This window comes from Ochotona curzoniae, unplaced genomic scaffold (genome assembly GCF_017591425.1).
Source record: "Ochotona curzoniae isolate NIBS_2020 unplaced genomic scaffold, NIBS_Ocur_1.0 scaffold_4701, whole genome shotgun sequence".
NCBI classification, from domain to species: Eukaryota; Metazoa; Chordata; class Mammalia; order Lagomorpha; family Ochotonidae; genus Ochotona; species Ochotona curzoniae.
The window spans coordinates 75317716-75338179 of record NW_024467122.1 but is presented as its reverse complement, the minus strand read 5'-3'; the positions used below and the strand labels follow the sequence as shown (position 1 = coordinate 75338179).

General features: G+C 52.5%; 1 protein-coding gene across 1 annotated transcript in view; it reads left to right on the top strand.

Moving 5' to 3' along the window:
- Window positions 1–10436, top strand: part of RASGRF1 (Ras protein specific guanine nucleotide releasing factor 1) — a 73299-nt gene extending 62863 nt beyond the window's left edge. Inside the window, exons 23-27 of the mRNA XM_040969151.1 lie at window positions 1767–1964; window positions 5204–5283; window positions 9313–9430; window positions 10044–10112; window positions 10344–10436. Of these exons, the coding sequence (XP_040825085.1) occupies window positions 1767–1964; window positions 5204–5283; window positions 9313–9430; window positions 10044–10112; window positions 10344–10436 (558 nt within the window). The remainder of the gene's footprint in view (window positions 1–1766; window positions 1965–5203; window positions 5284–9312; window positions 9431–10043; window positions 10113–10343) is intronic.
- The last annotated feature ends 10028 nt before the right edge of the window (window positions 10437–20464 follow it).

The window sequence follows — 20464 nt, the reverse complement described above, 5'->3', positions numbered from 1 at the left end:
TGTCACCTGCTGCCTCGGGAGTGTGCTCTGGCAGGAAGCTGGAGTTGGGAACAGAGCCAGGACTCGAACCCAGGCATTCTGCTATGGGATGCTGGCAGCTCAAGCAACGTTTCACCTGCTGTGTCAGACACCCACCCCCTCCTTGGCTCAGTTCAAGGGCCGTAGCCTTGTCCTGCTGGCTGGCACTGACTTGGGTCTCCAGGTCCAGAGCTCATATGAGGCAAGCAAAGTGCCAGCTCACTCTGGTTCTTACACCCATTACCAGCCTTTCCCTGCCCTAGTGCCAGCTTCTTCAAGATGGTGTGGCACAGAGGTGGCAGAAATGGCAGGTCTGGCTCTTGAGTTTTAAGGGAATGCTAGCATTTTCCCACTTAAGATGATTGTTTCCTTATCAAGTGAACACATCCTTGTATGCGAATGGCTTTTCAGACCAATGTCTGAGTTTTGTCAAGTGATGCTAAGTCGTTAAAAGGGTCATGTGGTTTCTCTCGCATAGTTTACACAGGTGTAAGTGACAGGCAACGTGTCATTTTTTTCTAAAAGGCAAACCATCTCTGCCTTCCAGGGATAATGTCCTGATAATTCACACAGGTGGATGCAGGAGTTTTGTACATTGTGGTATCCATCTCCAGTGTTACTGGCTTCATAGAACAAATGACCAAGCCACTCCTTCTGCTGGCTTCTCTGGAAGACTTGACAGATCTGTTCTTTTCACAAGATTGGCGCCAAGAAGGTGTCATGGCACACCAGGCGAAGCACCTGCTTGGGCAGCCCCATCCCGTATCATAAGGCCAGTTCCAGTCCCAGCTCCTGATAATGGTCCTTGGGCCCTGCCTCCCATGGGGGCGACCCACGTGGAGTCCTGGGCTCATAACTTCAACCTGGCCAGCCCTGGCTGTGGTGGGTTTTTAAAAAACCCAACCAGTGGTTGGGTTCATTCTCTCTCCTCCCTCTCTCTCTCTCTCTCTCTCTCTCTCTGCTTTTCAAGCAGACCAAAAAAAAAAATTTTTTTAATACCAGTGTAACTTTCATATAAAACTAATGGAATTTAGCATTTTCTTAACTAAAAAAAAAGGAAAGAAAATCTTAGTGTTAGAGGTGTAGCATGCAACAATATTACTCCATGCTGGTTCTTAAGTGGTTTTCCACACTTTATAGTGTTGTAACTCATTCTTCTTACTTTTCTTAAAGACTTATTTATTTGTTTATTCATTCATTCATTTATTCATTCATTTTGATGGAGTCAAAGAAAAAGAAGGAGAGAGATCTTCCATCCACTAGGTTCTATCCCAAAATGGCCACCATGGCCAGGACTGGGTCACGCCAAACCAACAGGAGTTTCATCCAGGTCTCCCACATGGGTACAGGGGCCCAAGTTCTTAAGCCATCTTCTGATACTTTCCCAGAAGCATTAACAGGGAGCTGGATAGGAAGCAGATTAACTGAACTTGAACCACCGCTCCAGTATGGGATGCGGACAGTCCTGGAGCATAGCAGGTAAAATTGCCACCTGCAGCACCAGCATCTCTTATGGATACTGGTTCCAGTCCCAGCTGTTCCACTTCTTGATCCAGCGCCCTGCTCACGTGCTGAGGGAAGCAGCAGAGCCTGGCCTCCATGCCATTTCTGCATATCGAGTCTTGACCCAGCTACCCTCATGAGCTCTATTATTTGTACTAGTCATTTCTAAGTCATCCGTCCACCCTCTCATCCTGACCATGCGTGCTGCTCTGACACCCTTCCTGTCTCATTTCGTGGGCTCAAAGATCAGTAACCTGATTGCCTCAGAGATCATCCGCAACGAGGACATCAACGCCCGGGTGAGCACCATCGAGAAGTGGGTGGCCGTGGCCGACATCTGCCGCTGCCTGCACAACTACAATGCCGTGCTGGAGATCACCTCCTCCATGAACCGCAGCGCCATCTTCCGCCTCAAGAAGACGTGGCTCAAGGTCTCCAAGCAGGTGCGGGGCGGGAGGCCAGTGAGGCTGCTGCTCCTGCTGCCGCCAGCTGGGGTTAGACTGGGGCCAGGGGCATGCACCTGGAGCCTGCAAGTCATCGGCTCCCACTTGAGTGACCGACAGCCAGGAGTGGGCAGGGGGAGGCAGCAGTTGTCCAATACAGTGCCCTCCTGCTTGGGTGGGGACAGAAGGTGACTTTCTGGGGATCCCCTGAGATGGTGGTCAGATGACCCCACAAGTCCCCATCCTGGGTTCCTTCCCCCTTTCCCAGACCAGTCTGGTCACTACAGAGATACTTGATTCCTTAAGTATGGGCTTGGTTTTATGTATTCCAGCATGTGATTCTGAAAACACAGACACACAAAGTGATGCCTCCCCCAGGAATAAGGTTCCCTGTGCTGGTGGTGTCACCTCTCCACAAAGGAGCACACAGGAGGCTCTCCAGCCACTTCCCTGCTGCCATGTGGCTGTCCCATCCCAGCCAGGGTGTGTGTGGGAGGCTGAGCCGGCTCCACCATGCACCCATGGTGAGGTGCCCTGGAGTCCCACTGCTTCCACTCCGCACCTGCAGACTGTGCCCCCTCCCTGCTTGCTGGGTCACCTGCTCCTCAATCAACTTTCTCCTCATACTAAGGGCAGGTCATGGTCCCGGCCAGCCGGCAGGCAGCAGAGCAGCACAGCCTTCCCTCCTCAGAGGAGCAAACTCGGGACATCCCTGTGACATCTCTGCCAACTTTGTTTCGTGCTGCAGCCCCTGCTTGGCAGGAATGCACACTGAGCAGGGATGCCCCCTGGCTCTCCCGGGAGACTGGGCCACTTGCTTCATGGCCCACTGAGATGCCACTCCTGTCACTTTCGTGGATTCTAGTAAAGAACAGAACCAGGCTCATCTGGCCACAGGAAGCTCGGGTCCAGGGAAGCTAGGCCCCGAGGAGCCTCTAGGTCATAAGGGCTGGTTTGGCCCCTTGAAAGTCCAGGCAGGGCTGTTGGTAGAGCCTGGGGTTCTGCCATAGACCTGACTTTACCAGCATGACACCATCTTGGTCAGAGCCCCTGCAGGCAGGTCTAGGCTCCCACCCTGTTTCCTAGGGCAGTTAGCAGTCAGGGCATGTGACCCAGCCTACAGCCCTTCAAGAGGCCAGGCAGCAGGACCTGGGGCTACCCTAACCTGGTCCAGAAACCCAAGGTGCCTCTGGCAGACTGGACACCTCTCCCCCACCTCAACCCTGAATGCCATGTCCAAGTCCAGCCCAGGTCTCAGAAAGAGTTCAGTGGTTATATTAGGCTTGAGACTTGCCATTTCCCCCTTTCTTCTTTTAATTCCTCTCCCCCATTCACTTCACACGAGTGAGCAAGTGGTAGTCTGGAGTCACCTCTCCCAGGGACACAAGGCCTGGGGAGCCACTCTGGCTAACAGTGTGCTTTGGCCCCTTTTGGAGGGGGTACATTCTCGGCCAAGGAGGAGGCTTCTGCTGGGTGAGCCCCGAGATCCACCTGCTTTCTGACACCATCCCCATGGTGGGCTTCCTGCCAGGCCCTGACTGGTGGCGTTTCTACCACCCAGTGGGGTCTATCCTTGGCAGAAACATCCATCAGCCCTGGAGCCTGGGGTCCCAAGGAGGGACACTCCTGATCCAGCCAGAAGAAACAGGCTGCTTCAAATTGGGAACAGGCCAAATGAGGTAGAGTGAGTCAACTCAGAAAGGAGCAGGTCCACAGCAAGCACAGAGACACGGAAGAAATGGAGGTGTGTGCAGAGGTGTGCCCAGCTCAGAGCCGTGTACAGAGGAAGCCCGGGTCAGAGACTCCTTTGGATGCTCTTTTATTTTTTAAGATTTATTTTATTTTTATTCGAAATCCAGAGTTACATAGAGAGAAAGGGGAAAAGAGGGAGAGAGGCCTTCCATCCACTGGTTCACTCCCCAAATGGTCACAACGCCCCGAGCTTGGCCGATCTGAAGCCAAGAGCCAGGAACTTCTTTGGGTCTCCCATATGGATGAAAGGACGCAAGCACTTGGGTCATGCTCCACTGCTTTCCCAGGCACAACATTAGGGAGCCAGATGAGAATCAGAGCAGCCAGGACTTGAATCAGCAGTCCATACAGGATGCTGCCCACCCCTAACAGGTGAAAACTTAACACAACACACCATGACTCTGGTCCTGGACACAGCTGTGCCCTCTGTACCCAGTGCCACTTCATCACCCAGAGCCGTGTGACCAGCCGGGCCTCCTGACCTGGTTTATGCATCTCCCAACATTCCAGGGCACCTACCTGAACTGGGATTGACTGCCCTTGGGGAGCACCAGGAACTATTTTGCCATCTCCCAGATGGAGGAGGCAAGGCAAGGGGAATGGTGATTTGCCCGTGGGCACACCCAGAGTGGGTGACGGAGCCCAGGGTGGGACGGATCTCCAGGTTGTTCTTCTAAAGGGGGTAGGAGAACAAGTGTCAGGTGGCACTACGAGGGAGTCAAGGCCTGGGTATGTGGAGTTCCTTGGGCACTGTGTGTGTGAGCAGAATACACTCGGTGTGGCATGCACCAGGCCTGCACCTGTCTGACCCAAACCCAGAAGAGAGTGGTGAGCCTAGAAGGGCAAACTGCCTCCATTGGGTGGGGGATTAGCTTAGCTGCTCTCTGTGGCTAACCCCAAGAGTAGGCGTGGGCCTGGCCCCTGGTTGGTCACCACCGTGGGCCAGCCAGGCACCACAGTGACCATCAGTCCCGGTGCAGATTTTGAAGAGCAAAGTTGGCTGTGTCATGGCTTGGGAGGGAGGGGACAAGGACCCCAGGACCGTGCAGGGAAAGCAGGGTCCGGGTGACCCCGGCTGCTGTATGTTCCAGACCTTGAATATCGGGCGCTGGGCCTGGAACACTTGTTTGGCAAAATGCCTTGGCCACAGGGGCTTCTTCCTGTCTGCCCAGGCTCACTCCTTTTGTGGGAATGGGCCCCAATCCCTCTATACCAGTGGGGTCCCCGAAGCCCCTCACATGGCAGGGACCCTACTTGCCCACACCCACATTTCTGAGAGGTGTGTGCATGAACCTCAGCACACAGGGCAGGGACCCAGATCTGCCTCTTGAAAGGTTTGGGGGGTACAGTTCCCAGACCTCTAGACCCAACCTCCTGACCCCCTAGATTCTAAGTGCATGTAGTTCTGGCGATACCCTGCAGGGCCGGCATGGGCCAAGCCACGAGCGAGCCACATGTGAGTAAACAAACCTTCTAATTCCTTCTAGACAAAAGCTTTGATTGACAAGCTCCAAAAGCTTGTGTCATCTGAGGGCCGATTTAAGAATCTCAGAGAAGCTCTGAAAAAGTAAGTGCACGTGTCATTTCATCACTGTTCTCACAAAAATACTGCAGCTCTGCATGGCAGAGGTGTTCGCCCACTACCCCCCGGCCACAGCAGGAGGCCTGTTTGTCCATCTGTCTGTCCCTCTGTCTGTCTACCACCAGATCCCTAGACCTCCCCACCCCCCAAAGGTGAGGCCCGAGAGATTCAGGTTCTGCAAGCATTTCCCAAGATCCCTGGCGTGTCTTTAGGGCAACGGATTGGTTTCCTGCCATTAGGTTCCCATTTTCTCTTGCAACTCAGACCTCCAAAACCTGTACCTTCAGCCACCCCCCACCCCATCCCCAATCTTGGAATCAGAGACACGCAGCCAAATGTGTCCTCCCAGCACCTGCCAGATGTTCCCCTAGCAGGACAGCCCTACAAAGAAGCCCGTATCCTTGTATTTAGGAGCAGAGTGGAAGGGAGTAGTGAGGGCGGTCCTGGGCGTAGTAAAATGTGCATCACCCTGGCCTGGGCTCAGGGAATCCCAAAGATGCCCTTCCAGCTGGGACAGCCAAGGTGATGCCCAGACATTACCAACTGTTTCCTGGGGCAGGGAGGTGGAGAGAAGCAAATCCACCCCACCCTGCAGTGCCAGAGATGGGCCACAGCCAGGGCCCTGAGGAGCCCCTTGCCCCTTCCCCTCGAAGGTCACAATGGCTCGGGCCTGTGTGCCCCCACCAGAGCCACACACCCCTGGAAGCCAGGCATCCCTCCCCTGGCTCCCTTCAGTCACCTTGGCTCTCTGTGCGTTGCCCAGGGTGCTCCTACCTCTCCGGGCCTGGGCAGCCCATGAAGCGAGGGGTCAACGGGGTCACCGGTCACCACCTCTTCCCCTCTCCCACCCCTGCCCAGCTGTGCCTCCTCGCCTTGTGTCCTCCCTGTTTCCTCCGCCTGTCCTCCACCGGCTCCGTGTGCCATCGCCTTGACCATCTCCACTTTGTTTGTGTCCTCAGACAGACGCCCCACCCATCTGTGCTGTCCGGCCGTCTCTCTTCCGCCCGGGCTCCCCGGAGCCCCCCGTGCGGCCCCACCGCGCATTCACCAACCTGTCTCCGTCCGCCCGCGGGCGCCGCTCCATCCGCCTCCTTCACATGGCTTCCTCGTCCGCCGCCGCCTGCGTGGCCCCCCATTCTGTCTCAGGGTCCCCGTCCTGACTGTCTGCCCCCCTCAGGGTACCTGGAGGCCCGTGTAAGTGCCTCTTCCCCATCCTCTGCCCACCCCCACCCCGACGCACAGGGACCCACCCCGACACACAGGGACCCCAGCTGGATTCTTCCCAGCGTTCTCTGGGAGCTCAGCTCTTTGTGCAAACCAGGAAACACAGGGAAGGCCCAGCTGGACAAGGAGGGGACACTGGGACTCTGAGAGTGTGCCCTTGGAGCCGTGCGGTGTGGACAGCAGGGGTCTGTGTTGCCACGGGCAGGGCCAGTGTTCGCAAAAGAGGTGAGGGGCTGTGTGAGCAAAGCAGGAGTCCCTGATGGGGGGCAGGGTCTCTCCAAAGTTCCTGGGAAATGCAGAGTGTAAACAGCTATACAACAATTTCAGTGTCATCAACATTTGAAGTCCACCTGGCCATGAGATTTTGGGCTTTTTTTATAGTTCTTCAGCCCCATTCCCATGTCCCAGGCATCATTCTGAACCTGTCACTCAAACAGCTCCACTGTGCCAAGCTGGAGGAGAGAGTCACAGACTTGAACCAGCTATGGCTGCAGCCCCATATCCCAGCCTCTCTCTTAAACACCTTCACAACCCTAGCCATGCGTACCCTGAGAGTGACCGACTCTCTCCTTCACCCCCAAAGGCATATCTTGTGGTGAAGGCCACTGGGCCATCCCCTCATCTCAGCCTCCAACTGGTCAGAACACAGGTGCAGGCCACATGGCCTTGACTGAGAACAAACTCTGGTGGCGGCGTGTGGCCTCTGCTGTTAGTGCTGTGCAAGTTCTGGCCACCCTCTAGGCCCAGCCCAGCCCGGTGTCTTATATATAAATAGGAAGTACTTCCTTTCAAGGGAGCCGGAACACAGGCTTTCATGTAGCACGGGGACCCGGTGTGACCCCAGACAGCTGCTGTGGCCCCCCAGGAAAGCCTAATGTCAGTTGGTGTCCAAGTGAAAAAATATAGCCAGGCCCTCCACACTCAACCACACTCAACACTGAAGCTTTTTTTTTTTTTTAAGCTTTATTTATTTATTTATTTGAAAGGCAAGGTGAGAAAATAAAGAGACAGATCTTGCATCTACTGGTTCCCTCCCCAAATGGCCCCAATGACCAGCCCTGGGCCAGGCCAAATATGAGAGTCAGGAACCTCATCAGGGTCTCTCGTATCGGTGACAGGGACCTGCCTTCCCAGGGAGCTGGATCAGGAGTAGAGCAGCCAGACGGTCCCAAGCATCCTGATGGTGGGCGCAGGTGCCTCCTCTGCATCACAGCCCCGGCCCCAGTCTGTCTTTGCCTTGGATAATGTAGCCCATTTGCATCCCAGGCTATTGTTGATAAGTAAATGATTTAGTCCTGTCATCTTTTTCTTTTTTTTCTTCCATTTGAGGCTTCTTTGTCCTGGTTCCAACAAGGGAAGCTGGTATCGCAAGTGATGACTGAACCGATTAAGCCACAACACCAGCTCCTGAGATATATAACTCACAGTGAAAAAGTTTTAATAATAATTACGTATGAAAGAACTTCAAAAAGCATATAAGGAAACAAGATAAAAAAGAAAGTTTATTTTGGTGAAAAGGCATGTGATTCATGCCTGCTTTTTCTTTGACATGTTTCCCATGATCCCTTGGAATGCCTTTTGGAGGCATGGCTTTTGACATTTTTGGGGGGGTACCAAAGTAAGCTTATCTTTTACTTCCACAGACTTTTTTTTAATATAAAAGTTATTTATTTGTAAATGTTACACAGAGAGAAAGGGAGACAGAGAGAGAGAGATCCTGCATCTGCTGGTTCACCTCCCCGGATAACCACAACAGCCAGGGATGGGCCAAGGCAAAACCAGGAGCTTCTTGCAGGGGCATTAGCAGGGAGCTTGATCAGGCCAGCTCCCTAACACAGGATGCCAGCATCACTGCATCCCCCTGCTCACCCCAAATCAATGGGGTGTTGTCCATGCACCACCAAGCCACTCTCAGGCCACCAGTGTTCGTCAGTGCTGTCAGACGCTGAGGACCAGGGAGGAGAGCCAGCCCAGGATCACACGACACTCAGGCAGGAAACACAGCTAGGGGCTTCTGTTCTTACTATGCCATCCTCCCTGTCTCCCCCTCCCCCGGGGTGTCCCCAAGGAGCCAGGTGAGATGGGTAGAAGAGAGGGACACCTGCCCAGTACACTCCCCCTGCTCTGTATACCAGGCTGGGGGCTACAGAGGAGTCCGCCCAAGCAAGCTAAGGCAGCCCCAGCCACTGGGCTCTAGGTGAGTCTCCATCAGCCCCACCCATAGCCCTGCTGCCACCCAGGGCCCTGGCACGCACCAGCCGGATTTGGCACCTTCAGTTCTGGGTCCTGACTCTCAGAAATGCCACTCCTCAAGACCCCAGTCATGGAAACTGTGGCCCATCTAACCTCTGCCTCTTCCCAGGAGCTACTTCCTGACAAGGGGGTCTTCTGCTGTGCCTTCCCCAGCCTCATGGAAGGACGTGGGGGAGGTAGCTGCAGGAGTTGGGGGCAGACCTTCAGGGGCCTCTGGTGGGTCACTCAAGGGTAGGAGCAGGATGGAGAGCTCACTGAGATGAGAGGATGGATGAGTTGGAAGGGGCTGCCTGGCGACAGAGGGGCTGCCGGCAGACAGGTTGAAAGGACCTTCTGGCTCCTGGAAGGTGAGGACAGTGAGGTGCCCCAGCCTCAGCAGGTGTCCTTACCACCCGATCAGCCCACAGCCCACAACCCTCACTGGCACCTAACTATCCCAGGCCTGCGAGTGCACGGTGGGCTCTGGCAAAGCTGTGTGCGGGAGGGGGGTGTGCTATCATCCTGTCCCTAAGCTCATGAACATCATTTGCTTCCAAGTTGTGACCCGCCCTGTGTCCCCTACCTGGGGATGTACCTCACCGACCTGGCCTTCATCGAGGAGGGGACGCCCAATTACACGGAAGACGGCTTGGTCAACTTCTCCAAGATGAGAATGGTGCGTTTCCCACCCGGGAGTGTAGGGGAGTGGCCGGTGGCGGAGAGCAGGGGCTTCAAGACACAGGCTCAGCTCCCTCAAGCTGCAGCTCCCTGAGGGCACCCCAGCTGGGCACCCAAGCTTGGATCCCATCAAGGGCAGAACAACTCCAGACTTGAGTGACCCTAAAACATAGGCCTTTATGAACATCCCCATATGCTAGTGTTCGTGGAAAAACACTTGTTCCCTGGAGCCAGAATCGGGGCTGCTGTGCCTCCATACCAGAAAAATCTAGAACCTGGAAGGAAGGGTGGGGGACGAGGAGGCAGGATTTCCTCACCCATGTTGTAAACTGGGCTTCCACTCACATAAACAAAAAAGGAGATTGGCAACAGGTGAGACACTTTTCAATCATGCCAGGCAGAGGGTGGAGGGCAGTGGTCCTTGCTGTGGCCAGTGCTGGCTTCCACGAGGTTGAAGAGCTTGTGTCCTGCTTGAGGACAATATTCTGTCTCCATCGCCCAGCCTACGCAGTCCGCTAGCATCTCAAAAGCTGTCGGAGTTCCACAGGTGCCTAATGGTGCTGAGAAAGCAACCCAGCTCCTACAGGCCTCCCAACTCTTCCCTCCCTCAGATATCCCACATCATCCGGGAGATCCGCCAGTTCCAGCAAACCGCCTACAAGATAGAGCACCAAGCAAAGGTGAGCCGGTGGCCCCCACGCAATGTCAGTGACCACCCAGCCCAGTCCCCTCCATTCCCTCTTGCCTTGCAGCAGCCCACTTGCCCCTGCCCCCCCTGCCCTCCTCCAACCTGAGACCACAGATGTCAGAATCCACACACAGACCTCCCTTCCACACCCGTCCCAGGCCTCCGTAGCTCTGGGACAAGGGTCCCATCACCCCTCTATTGTGTCTCCCCATTGCTTGCGCAGGTAACTCAGTATCTACTGGATCAATCTTTCGTGATGGACGAGGACAGCCTCTACGAGTCTTCCCTCCGGCTAGAACCGAAGCTCCCCACCTGAATGCGCCTGTGACACACGTCGTGCCCTGGGACCTTGTACATAGTCGCTCTGGTCTCTGGATTTCCTCCTTCCGTATGTGCTTCTCCCAGACCCCAGACCTGCTCTCCTTCTTAGATTCCCTGCAGAACCGGAATAGGAGTCCCCCCTGCCGGTGGACGCTCTGCCCACTCCTCCACGACTCACCCCTGCAGTGGCTGTTTTCGCCCAGACAGCCCTCCTTGACCTCTGCTGTCTGGAGGCCCCCTCCCCCTCTTCTTGGTGGAGGAAGGGAGACAGAACCCACACATATACCAGTCTTAGCCTCCAGCCCTGCTCTCCCTCCTCCACCATGGCTCCATCATCCTGGGGTTGGCAGGGGAGGGGGGCCCCTGAGTTGAGTCGGGCCACCCAGGCATCCTCCCAGCATGACCCATGTAGCTGTTTTCACTGCGCAGAGGGAGGGGAGGGAGGAGGGAGGTGGGAGGGCTGAGCATACCCTGAAATCCAGTCATTGACGCTGACGGTGATGCCAATTTCCAAAGCAGCTTTCTCAGCCAAACTCCGCAGGTCTCAAAATGACTCCCCACACCCCGACCAGCCCCCTCCCCATCTTGTCTTCCACTAGAACCCTGGACAGAAGGGAACCCCATCCGTTGGGTTCCATGCTCCTCGACCCAACGCTGCCTACTTTCCCTCCACCCCACCCCAGCTCAGGCTCCCAGCAGCCCCTGGTACTAGGACTCACACCAAGGTGCCACAAATTGGAGGAGAGAGCCCGAGCAGGAGGTGTCAGGGGAGACCCTCTGCCCAGCCCACCCTGGAAACTGGGCACACGACATGTTACTTTTTCCTCTTCACCTACCTGTCACCACAAGCTTCCGTTGAGCTGCTGAGTCTGTAGACCCTGTGACAATTAGCCCCTCACTGTAGAACTAGGAAATCAATAACCACGTGTTTTTATTGCATATACTGTAGTCCTGTCTAAACGCCTTCTAGCAGGAATATAGTAAGGTAGTGCTTATTCTGTGAATATCACCACGTATTTTTTACGCTGTACAGCATAGAAGACCACAGGTCAATTCCAACGTGGCAGGCATGAGCCACTCCAAGCAACAGACACTTTTGCTGTAAGCAATACCTAGTGGTATGAGAATTCTCTTTCAAGTCCTAAACTATTTCAACTTACAGCTTGTTTGGAAAAAAACAAATTTCCATTTTTTTGTAAAAATATATGTTTCCTGATTACCTCTTGCTAATAAATCTATTCTATCTCAGGGTGAACAATGACTTTGGAGGCATATTTAATCAACACCTGCTCCTTGTCAGGCCCTGAGCTGGGTGGAGCAGAGGGCCAGGATAGACTACCCTGAGCTTTACAGCCGGGGTTCATGGAGGCCACCTGCTAGCCTGGGCTAGGGGTCTTTCACCAGTACACAGTGGCCAGAGCTGGGGTCATTCAAGGGGTCACTGGCCCAGGAAACCGCAGTCTGAAACCGCAGCACCTCCATGCCTGGGACCTGCTGTCACCTCGGAGACTTAACAGGAGCATCCACACGTGGCCTGCCCTTGCCACTTGTGCATCCCTCTAGGGACAGTAGCTGGGTCCCTAAGAGTGACTGCCGAGGGGGGCGGGGGATGTGTCTGATGATATGAGAGTCCCAAACTGCCACCCACTCGTGTGTTTCTCCCCCACCCCACCCCCCATTCTCTGATTCACTCCTTAAGTGCCTGCAATGGCCAGGGCTAGCCCAGGGTGAAGCCAGGAGTCAGGAACTTCATCCAGAATCTTCCATGTGAGTGACCAGGAGCCCAAGTACATGAGCCATCACCTGGTGCCTCCTCGGATGTGCACTAGCAGGGAGCTCAGGTCGGGAGTGGAGATTTTGGTGTGGAACGTGGGTCTCCTAACCAGTCAGGAACAAGAAGAGGAGACAAGGTCTTCAACCATCGTTGAAGTGATGAAGAGACCGCTCAAGCCACACTGTCACAGAATGCTACACAAATTCCCTGGCGACAGGCCAGGAGGAAAGTCCAATGGACATTAGTTCGAGTCCCGGCTGCTCCACTTCCCATCTAGCTCACTGCTTGTGGCCTGGGAAAGCCTTGGGACCCTGCACCTACATGGGAGATCTGGATGAAGCTCCTGGCCCCTGGCTTCAGATCAGCTCAACTCCGGCCATTGCGGCCACTTGGGAAGTGAACTAGCAAATGGAAGACCTCTATCTTTGTCTCTCCTTCTTTATGCAATTCTATCTTTTCAATAAAAAATAAATCAATCTCAAGAAAAAAAAAATAAAAAGCATCTCACCACAAGGTAAATTAACTGAGCTAACACAAGTGGAGCCTCATGTCTCTCCTCTGAAATATACTCTGGAATCTAAAGCTTTTTGAGCATCAACGTGGTATCACCAGTGAAAAACCCCACATCTCACCTCCTGTAATGGAATTACAGTCAAAACACAGGTCAGGAGAAAAAAAAAAAGCAGGCCAATTGAAGATCCTGCATCAGATCACCCTCTGGTTACTTGTATTCAGAATCCACAACACACGTGCACTTTGGTATTTAGTTTTGGCTCCCGTCCCCCAAGTATCTTGCTATGTGTATACAGATGTTCCAGGGTCCAACCCTCCTGGCACTGGGCACCTGCCATGAGGGAGACTATTTGAAGAGTACATGGCAGAGGGCAGGCATGACCTGGGGTGCACAAGAGAGAGGACGGGGTGTCTGACTAAACAGAGATACGGATGAAGGTCATGGCACCCAAAGTCAGGCTGGGGTCCCAGAGGTTGAGGCCAAGCCGAACTTGCTGCTCCCCAAACTCCACCTCACCCCGACCTACTCCTCTGTCACTGCCACTGCAAGGAGGGCAAGCCGGGCCTTGCAGCTTCCACATGGACACTGCTCTCCTGCCAGGAGCAGATGCACACTGAGCTCAGTGCATCACACTGGTTCCACAGGAAAATAATACTGACTATGGCATCGTATGGGCCAAAATAAGTCCATGTGGCCCTCAGACCTAACAACCACAGGGTCCAGCAAGATCAGCACCACCAACAATCTAGTTATATAGGATACCTGGTGTCTCCCTAATCCTGGGAACTCTTCTCATAGGAGGTGGGAGAAAGGTTATACAGACAATGGTGCAACCTCAGCACGGTATCACAGGAGGTGGAGCGTGATGAGCCAGGAGCTGGGACTACAGAAACCATGGTGGAAGTCAAACGTAAGAACTCAGACCTGAAGCGCGCTGGAGGGAGTGGCACAAGTGACTGCAAACCTTTCATAAAACAAATTTTAAAAAAAGAGTTATGAGAGTGCCAGAAGGAGCAGAAAGGGAAGCTGGGATTAAAGGTGTATTCAATGAAATAATAAGGGAAATTTTCCCTAATCTATAGAAAGAATTGGGAAACAACACCCAGGAGGGGCACAAAACCCCCAACAGGCTTGACCAAAAGCCATCTTCACCACAACACATGATAATAAAGCTCTCTTCAGTCAAACCTAAGGAAAAGATCCTTAAATGTGCACATGAAAAAAATCGATTGACATATAAAGGAATGTCAATTAAATTCACAGGAGACCTCTCACAGGAAATTCTACAAACCAAGAGAATGCAGTGACATATTCCTAGATTCTAAAAGCAAAAATTTGTCTGCCCAAGATGATGTACCTGGCAAAGTTCTCCTTTGTCTTTGAAAATGAAATAAAATTCTCCCACAGTAAATAAGCATTAAAAGAATATGCCTCTTCCAGGCCTGGCGTGATAGTGTAGCAGTTAAAGTCCTCGCCTTGAATGCAATGCAGTGCGTAGGGATCCCTTATGTGTGCCGGTTCTAATCCCGGCAGCCCCACTTCCCATCCAGCTCCCTGCCTGTGGCCTGGGAAAACAGTCGAGGATGAGGACGGCCCAAAGCTTTGGGACCCTGCACCCGTGTGGGAGACCCAGAGGAGGCTCCTTGCTCCTGGCTTCAGATTGACTCAGCTCCAGCTGTTGCGGTCACTTTGGGAGTAAACCATTGGACAGAAGACCTTCCTCTCTGTCTCTCCTCCTATCTGTATATCTGCCTTTCCAATAAAAATAAATAAATCTTTAAAAAAAAAAACACAGAATTTGCCTCTTCCAAACCTCCCTACAAAGGACACTTAAAGATGTTCTCTTGACAAAGAAGAGAAATAGCACCCACCAAAACCAAAGGCAAATGTGAAGAACATCCCAGCAAAATGACAACGGAAGACTAAACTAATGAACTACCCATTGCTGAAATGAAGGAACCTAATTACCACTCATTCATATTAACCCCGAAAGTAAATGGCTTAAACTCATCAATCAAATATCTTAGATTAGCAGACTGGATTTAAAAAAATAAAACCCATCTATCTGTTGCCTACAGGAGATATATCTCACCAACAAAGATCAGCAGAAACTATAGCTCATGTATTTTGATTTTTTTTATTTAGTTTCAGCTCTTCAAAACACTTTTCTTCTCATCAGATTCTTCATTGACTCATAGATCATACAGTAGCATCATTTTCTTCAAAAAGGTTCTTGATTTTCTTTTCCATTTCTTCAGTGACACATTTGTCATTCAGTGGCATGGTGTTTAACTTCATGGCATTGCAATTTTCTATTTTCTTCCTGTTGTTTATTTTGTATTGTGGTCTTCATTGAAGGGGATATGTATAGTAACTGTATAATGGAGACTATCATATCCAAATGTGAGGATACAATGCAGTATGCATCTCTACTTTCAGATCAAAGATGGACTCCCAATTAAACTATTTACTATATCTTGACAATAGGTTGCTGGACTCTGCCATTGTCCATGCCCTTAATGATAAACACATGACTGTGTATGAAGAACTATACTATAATAATAAAGGGGGGGGGGGAACTTGGGGAGGGAGTAAGGAAAATCTCAGGGCCTACGGAACTGTATCAAAAATGATCATGATGATGATAATATAATAATAAGAATAAGAAGAAAGAAAGTGAGGCTCCTTGGGCTCCAGGAGCAAGAGGAGGGAGCTGCTGCTGGAAGAAACTCCTTGGGCTATAAATACTGGAAGGATTTTACAGCGCAGCTGTGCAGACAGTAAATCTAGGGACTTACTCAGAGCCTGTGTCAGGGTAAGTAAGTATATGCCCTGCCCTCCCCAGGGGTGGGAAGATGGGCAACTGTGCACACGCCCAAGACAGCCGGGCAGTATGGAGGCTGATAGAAGCTGAATATCTGACCTGAAGTCCGTGAGCTGCAAAAATCATGGTGCCCATTGCCCAAGAGGCTATGAGGGGGTGGGTGGGTGGCTGGTGTGCAGTGACATTACTACTTAGAACACCCACACCCATATAAGGAGGAGTTTGCACTTGCTCCAGCAGTGGCCTTTGGGGTCCCTAGGGACATCTGGCTGCCAGTTAGCAACTCCTGCCCTCACCCATGCTTCAGGCACAAGCACTCACCAACTTCCTTGCCAACATTCCTGCCTAACGACCCAGCCTGGGTCTGGGGCCTGACTCCTAGCTAAGGAGTACAAACCCTTGGGTCAAGTGACACCCATGCTGTCCATACCAGCTCTAGACCCAAGAGCATCCGGCTGTCCCCAAAGCCCTGGGGCCAGCATTCAGGGGGCTGGTTTGCATCTCTGTTGTTTCTTTCTTTTTTTTTTAAGATTTTTTTTTTTATTGGAAAGTCAGATATACAGAGAGGAGAGACAGAGGGGAAGATCTTCTGTCCGATGATTCACTCCCCAAGTGAGCCCACAAAGGCCAGTGCTGTGCTGATCTGAAGCCCGGAACCAGGAACTTCCTCCAAGTCTCCCACGCGGGTGCAGGATCCTAAAGCTTTGGGCCATCCTTGACTGCTTTCTCAGGACACAAGCAGAGAGCTGGATGGGAAGTGGAGCAACCTGAACACAAATGAGCATCCATATGGGATCCCAGCACATGCAAGGCGGGGATTTAGCCACTGAGCCATCATACTGAGCCCAAATTTCTCTTTTACAAGATGAAAAGGGTTTGGACATGGATGGTGGCGACAGCTACGTGACAGTAAACAATATCCCAAATGCCACTCACCTACACACTTAAAAATTAAGACCACAAAATGTTTTAATAAAATAAAAGATCATTAAGAAAACAAGGGCCAGCCTTGTGGTACAGCAGTAAAACCACCACTTGCAACACCGCCATACCCTACCAGAGCATCCATTCACATTCCAGCTGCTCTGTTTCCAATCCAGCTCCCAGCTGACATATCTGGGAAATGAGCAGACATAGCCCCCTGCCACCCATGTAGGAGGTCTAGATGGAGTTCCTGGCTCCTGGCTTCAGCCCAGCCCGGCTCGGCCCAGCACTGGCTGTTGCAGCCACTTCTGGAATGAGCCAGCATTGTTCTTCTCACTCTTTCTCTCTGCCTTTCAAATAAGCCAGCATTGAGAAGGGTCCATGCCTACAAGTACGGGCAGAACACGGTGGCTTGACTAGGACATGGGTTTTCAGAGGGAGCTGGCGAGGCTAAAGCTTTCCATCATGACACACTTTACACACATAACAGGAACTGGTGCTTGTATGGGACGTCAGCACTGCAGCCGGTGGTTGAACTGACTGTGCCACAATGCCAGCCCCAGACTTCCTCTCTTTAACATTAACCCTCCCTTAGCCCAATTCACAGCCCTGCCTCACCTCCCAGCCTTGCTCAGGACTGTTCTGTCCTCTCTCTTTTCTGGCCCTTCTACATCCCACCTTCTTCAAAGGCCACTTCCTTCAGGAAGGCTTCCCTGATGCTTCCCCGAACCAAAAGCTTCCTCTGTATCAATCAGAGGTCAGCTGCCTGGTGTCACTCCCTCCCCCAAGATTCCACACGGGCTGGGACCGTGTGATTCAGCTGATGTCTCCACAGCTCCCAGCCCCACACCTGACCTGTGGGAGATGCTCAGGGGTCAGATGTGATTCCAAACAGAGCCCCGAGGGCTAGCCTTGTGGCTCAACCAGTTAAGCCACTGCCTGCAACGTGGGCATTCCATGTGAGCACTGATTCCACTTCCGACTCTTCGGCTTCCCATTTAGCTCCCTGTAGCGGGCATGAGAAAGCAGCAGAAGACGGACCAAGTTTTTGGGCCCTTGTGCCCACATGGAACACCCAGATGGAGTTCCAGGCTCCAGGCTTCAGCTTAGCATGCTGTGCCACAAGGCCAGCCCACTTTCAAATGATTGAATTTATGTTCTAGCAGTTTGACCTGCATAAGACAGAGACAAAGACTGACTAGAATTCTCAACTCACTCACATGCTCACTCCAAATTGTACATTTCTTAAGATTTATTTGTTTATGGGCCTGGAGCAATAGCTCAGTGGCTAAAATTCTCACCTTGCACACACTGGCATCCCATATGGGGCACAGTTCATGTCTCGGCTGCTCCACTTCCTTCCCAGTTCCCTGCTTGTAACCTCAGAAAGCAGTAGTGGACAACCCAAACCTGCATGAGAGACCCAGAAGAAGCTCCTGGTTCCTGGCTTTGGGACAGCCCAACTCCAGCTGTTGAGGTCACTTGGGGAGTGAACCAGTAGATTGCCGCTCTTTTTCTTTATCTCTCCTTCTTTCTGTAAATTTGCCTTACCAATAAAAATGTCAGAGAAAAAACTAGAATAAAAGAAAAAGAAAATTAAAAAGAAAGAGAAAAAATATATTTATATATCAGAGATGCAAAGTGGGAAAAACCTGGAGAGATGTTTCAATCCCTAATGGTCACAATCGGCCAGGACTGTACCAAACCAAAACCAGGAGCCAGGAGCTTCTTCACGGTGTCCCACGTGTGTGCAGGGTCCCACGTACTGGGGCCATCTTCCACTGTTTCTCCTAGGTGCATTAGCAGAGAGCTGGATCAAAAGTGGAGCAGCCTGGGGTCAAACCAGGACTCCAGTGTCACAGGCAGTAGCTCTACCAGCTATACCACAACACTGATCCCTAACTGTTCATCTTAAAATGGTTCTTAAAGGCCCAGCGTGGTAGCCTAGTGGATAAAGTCCTCGCCTTGCATATACCGGGATCCCACGTGGGCGCCAGTTCATATCCCAGCTACTCCATTTCCCATCTAGCTCCCTGCTGGGAGCTGGGAAAGCAGTAGAGGATGGCCCAATGCCTTGGGATCCTACACCCATGTGGGAGACCCAGAAGAAGCTCCTGGTTCCTGGCTTTGGATCAGCTCAGCTCCAGCTGTAGCAGCCACTTAGGGAATGAACCAGTGGATGGAAGATCTTTCTCTCTGTCTTTTCTTCTCTCTGTAACTCTGGCTTTCCAATTTTAAAAAAATCTTAAAAAACCAAACTGGTTCTTAATATATTATATGAATTTCACTTCCAATTAAAGAAAGAGAGGAAGGAAGGAAGAGAGAGGGGAAAAAAAGTAATCTGGCACAGTAGTGTGGCAAGTTAATCCTCTGCCTGTGGCACCAGCACCCTAAATGGGAGCCGGTCAAAGACCCGACTGTTCCACTTCCCATCCAGCTCCTTGCTTATGGCCTGGGAAAGCAGTAGAGGATGGCCCAAGTCCTTGGGAACCCTGCACCCGAGAAAAAAAGGGAGAGTGCTACCCAGAGGAGGTGTCTCAAACCAGACTTTAAAGAAATAGAAGCCCAGGGCTTCAGGAGAAGAGAGAAGGAGTGGCCAGCAAGTCCCACTGGAGGCTGAGTCTGAGCAGCAGCCAAGACCAAGCAGCACTTGGCGAGGAGGCCACAAGGGGCCGGGCCAGGCTGTGGGTTGCAGTTGCCACGACAGGATGCAGTGGTTCAACCCCACAGGCCTCTGGCCCGCCCAGTCTTACTGTCTTCCCATCCACTCCAGCCCACCCCAGCCTTATCACATTGCGTTCCTGTGCAGTCACGGCCCACACTCAAGTCCTGTGACTCATGACCCAAAAACAGCCAGGAGCTTCGTCCCCCTACCAGGAAGGGTGGCGTCTGGAATTCTCCACTCATGCTGGGCAGGTGGGTGGTGCCCTCCCAGCTGTGGCCTCTTCCTCCTCCTCCTTCTCCTCCTCCTCTGCTTTCCTCCAGCTTGTGACTTGCTCCCTCCCAGCCCAGGGGCCACTCCCAGCTCCCCTCCCTGCAAGGCTGCCCTTTGCTACTCTGGGCCCCTGCAAGTCTCCAACCATCTCTATCCAACATGACATTCAGTGCCTCAGCCCTGGAGAGCCCTGGAGAGCCAGACACCACAATCAACACTGGCCGAGTGTCAGGTGCACACCCGGAGAACTACTGCAAGACCCAGGAAAGTAGGGGAGGAGGGTGCCATTTCCAAAGTGTTTAACAGCAGTGGGGCGGCCAGAAACCCACCCAAATTCTGCAGCAGCAATCACAGCATGTGCGATGTGCACCAGTAATTCAGGAGTCTGTGCAGGGGATATTCTACTGCCCCTGCCACGCTCACTCATGGTGAACTTGGAAGCAGGGACAGCTGTGCCCAGAACAGGACGCAAACATACGGTCCAGCAGGAAGAACTGTAAACATGGGCATGCCAAGCAGGATAGGACCATGTCACACAGGAATGGTCTCATGTCCCAGGCCAAGGGGTAGAGGCCCAGAGTGAGCAAGAGGACATTGAAGATGCGGGGGGAAACAAACAGCTCTAGGCACACCAGGGCAAGACTCCAAGCTCTGCCTCCACCCTGCCCGGCTCTGCACCAATGCTTGAGTGAGGCTGTCCAGGGGTGCAGGGGGAGCTGGCAAGGACATCCCAGGCCTGCCGCCACATCACAAGACCCCTCTGAGAGGCGAGGGGACCCAGATGAAGCTCCTGGCCATCCAAGCAGTTGTTCAGGGAATAAATGAGCAGATGGAAGATCCTTCTCTGTCGCTCCTTCTCTCTGCAAATCTGTTTTTCCAATAAAAATAAAATAATATATTAGAAAAAAAATCTCACTTGGGAGGGCTACATCCCATACAGGTATGTCAGGCTCAAGGCTGGCTCCACTGAAGGGTGCTAGGGCAGAGGGCTGGAGGGGTGGAGCAGCCTTTAGTCCTAAGAAGGGTGAATGGGTGACAACCCAGCAAGGGAC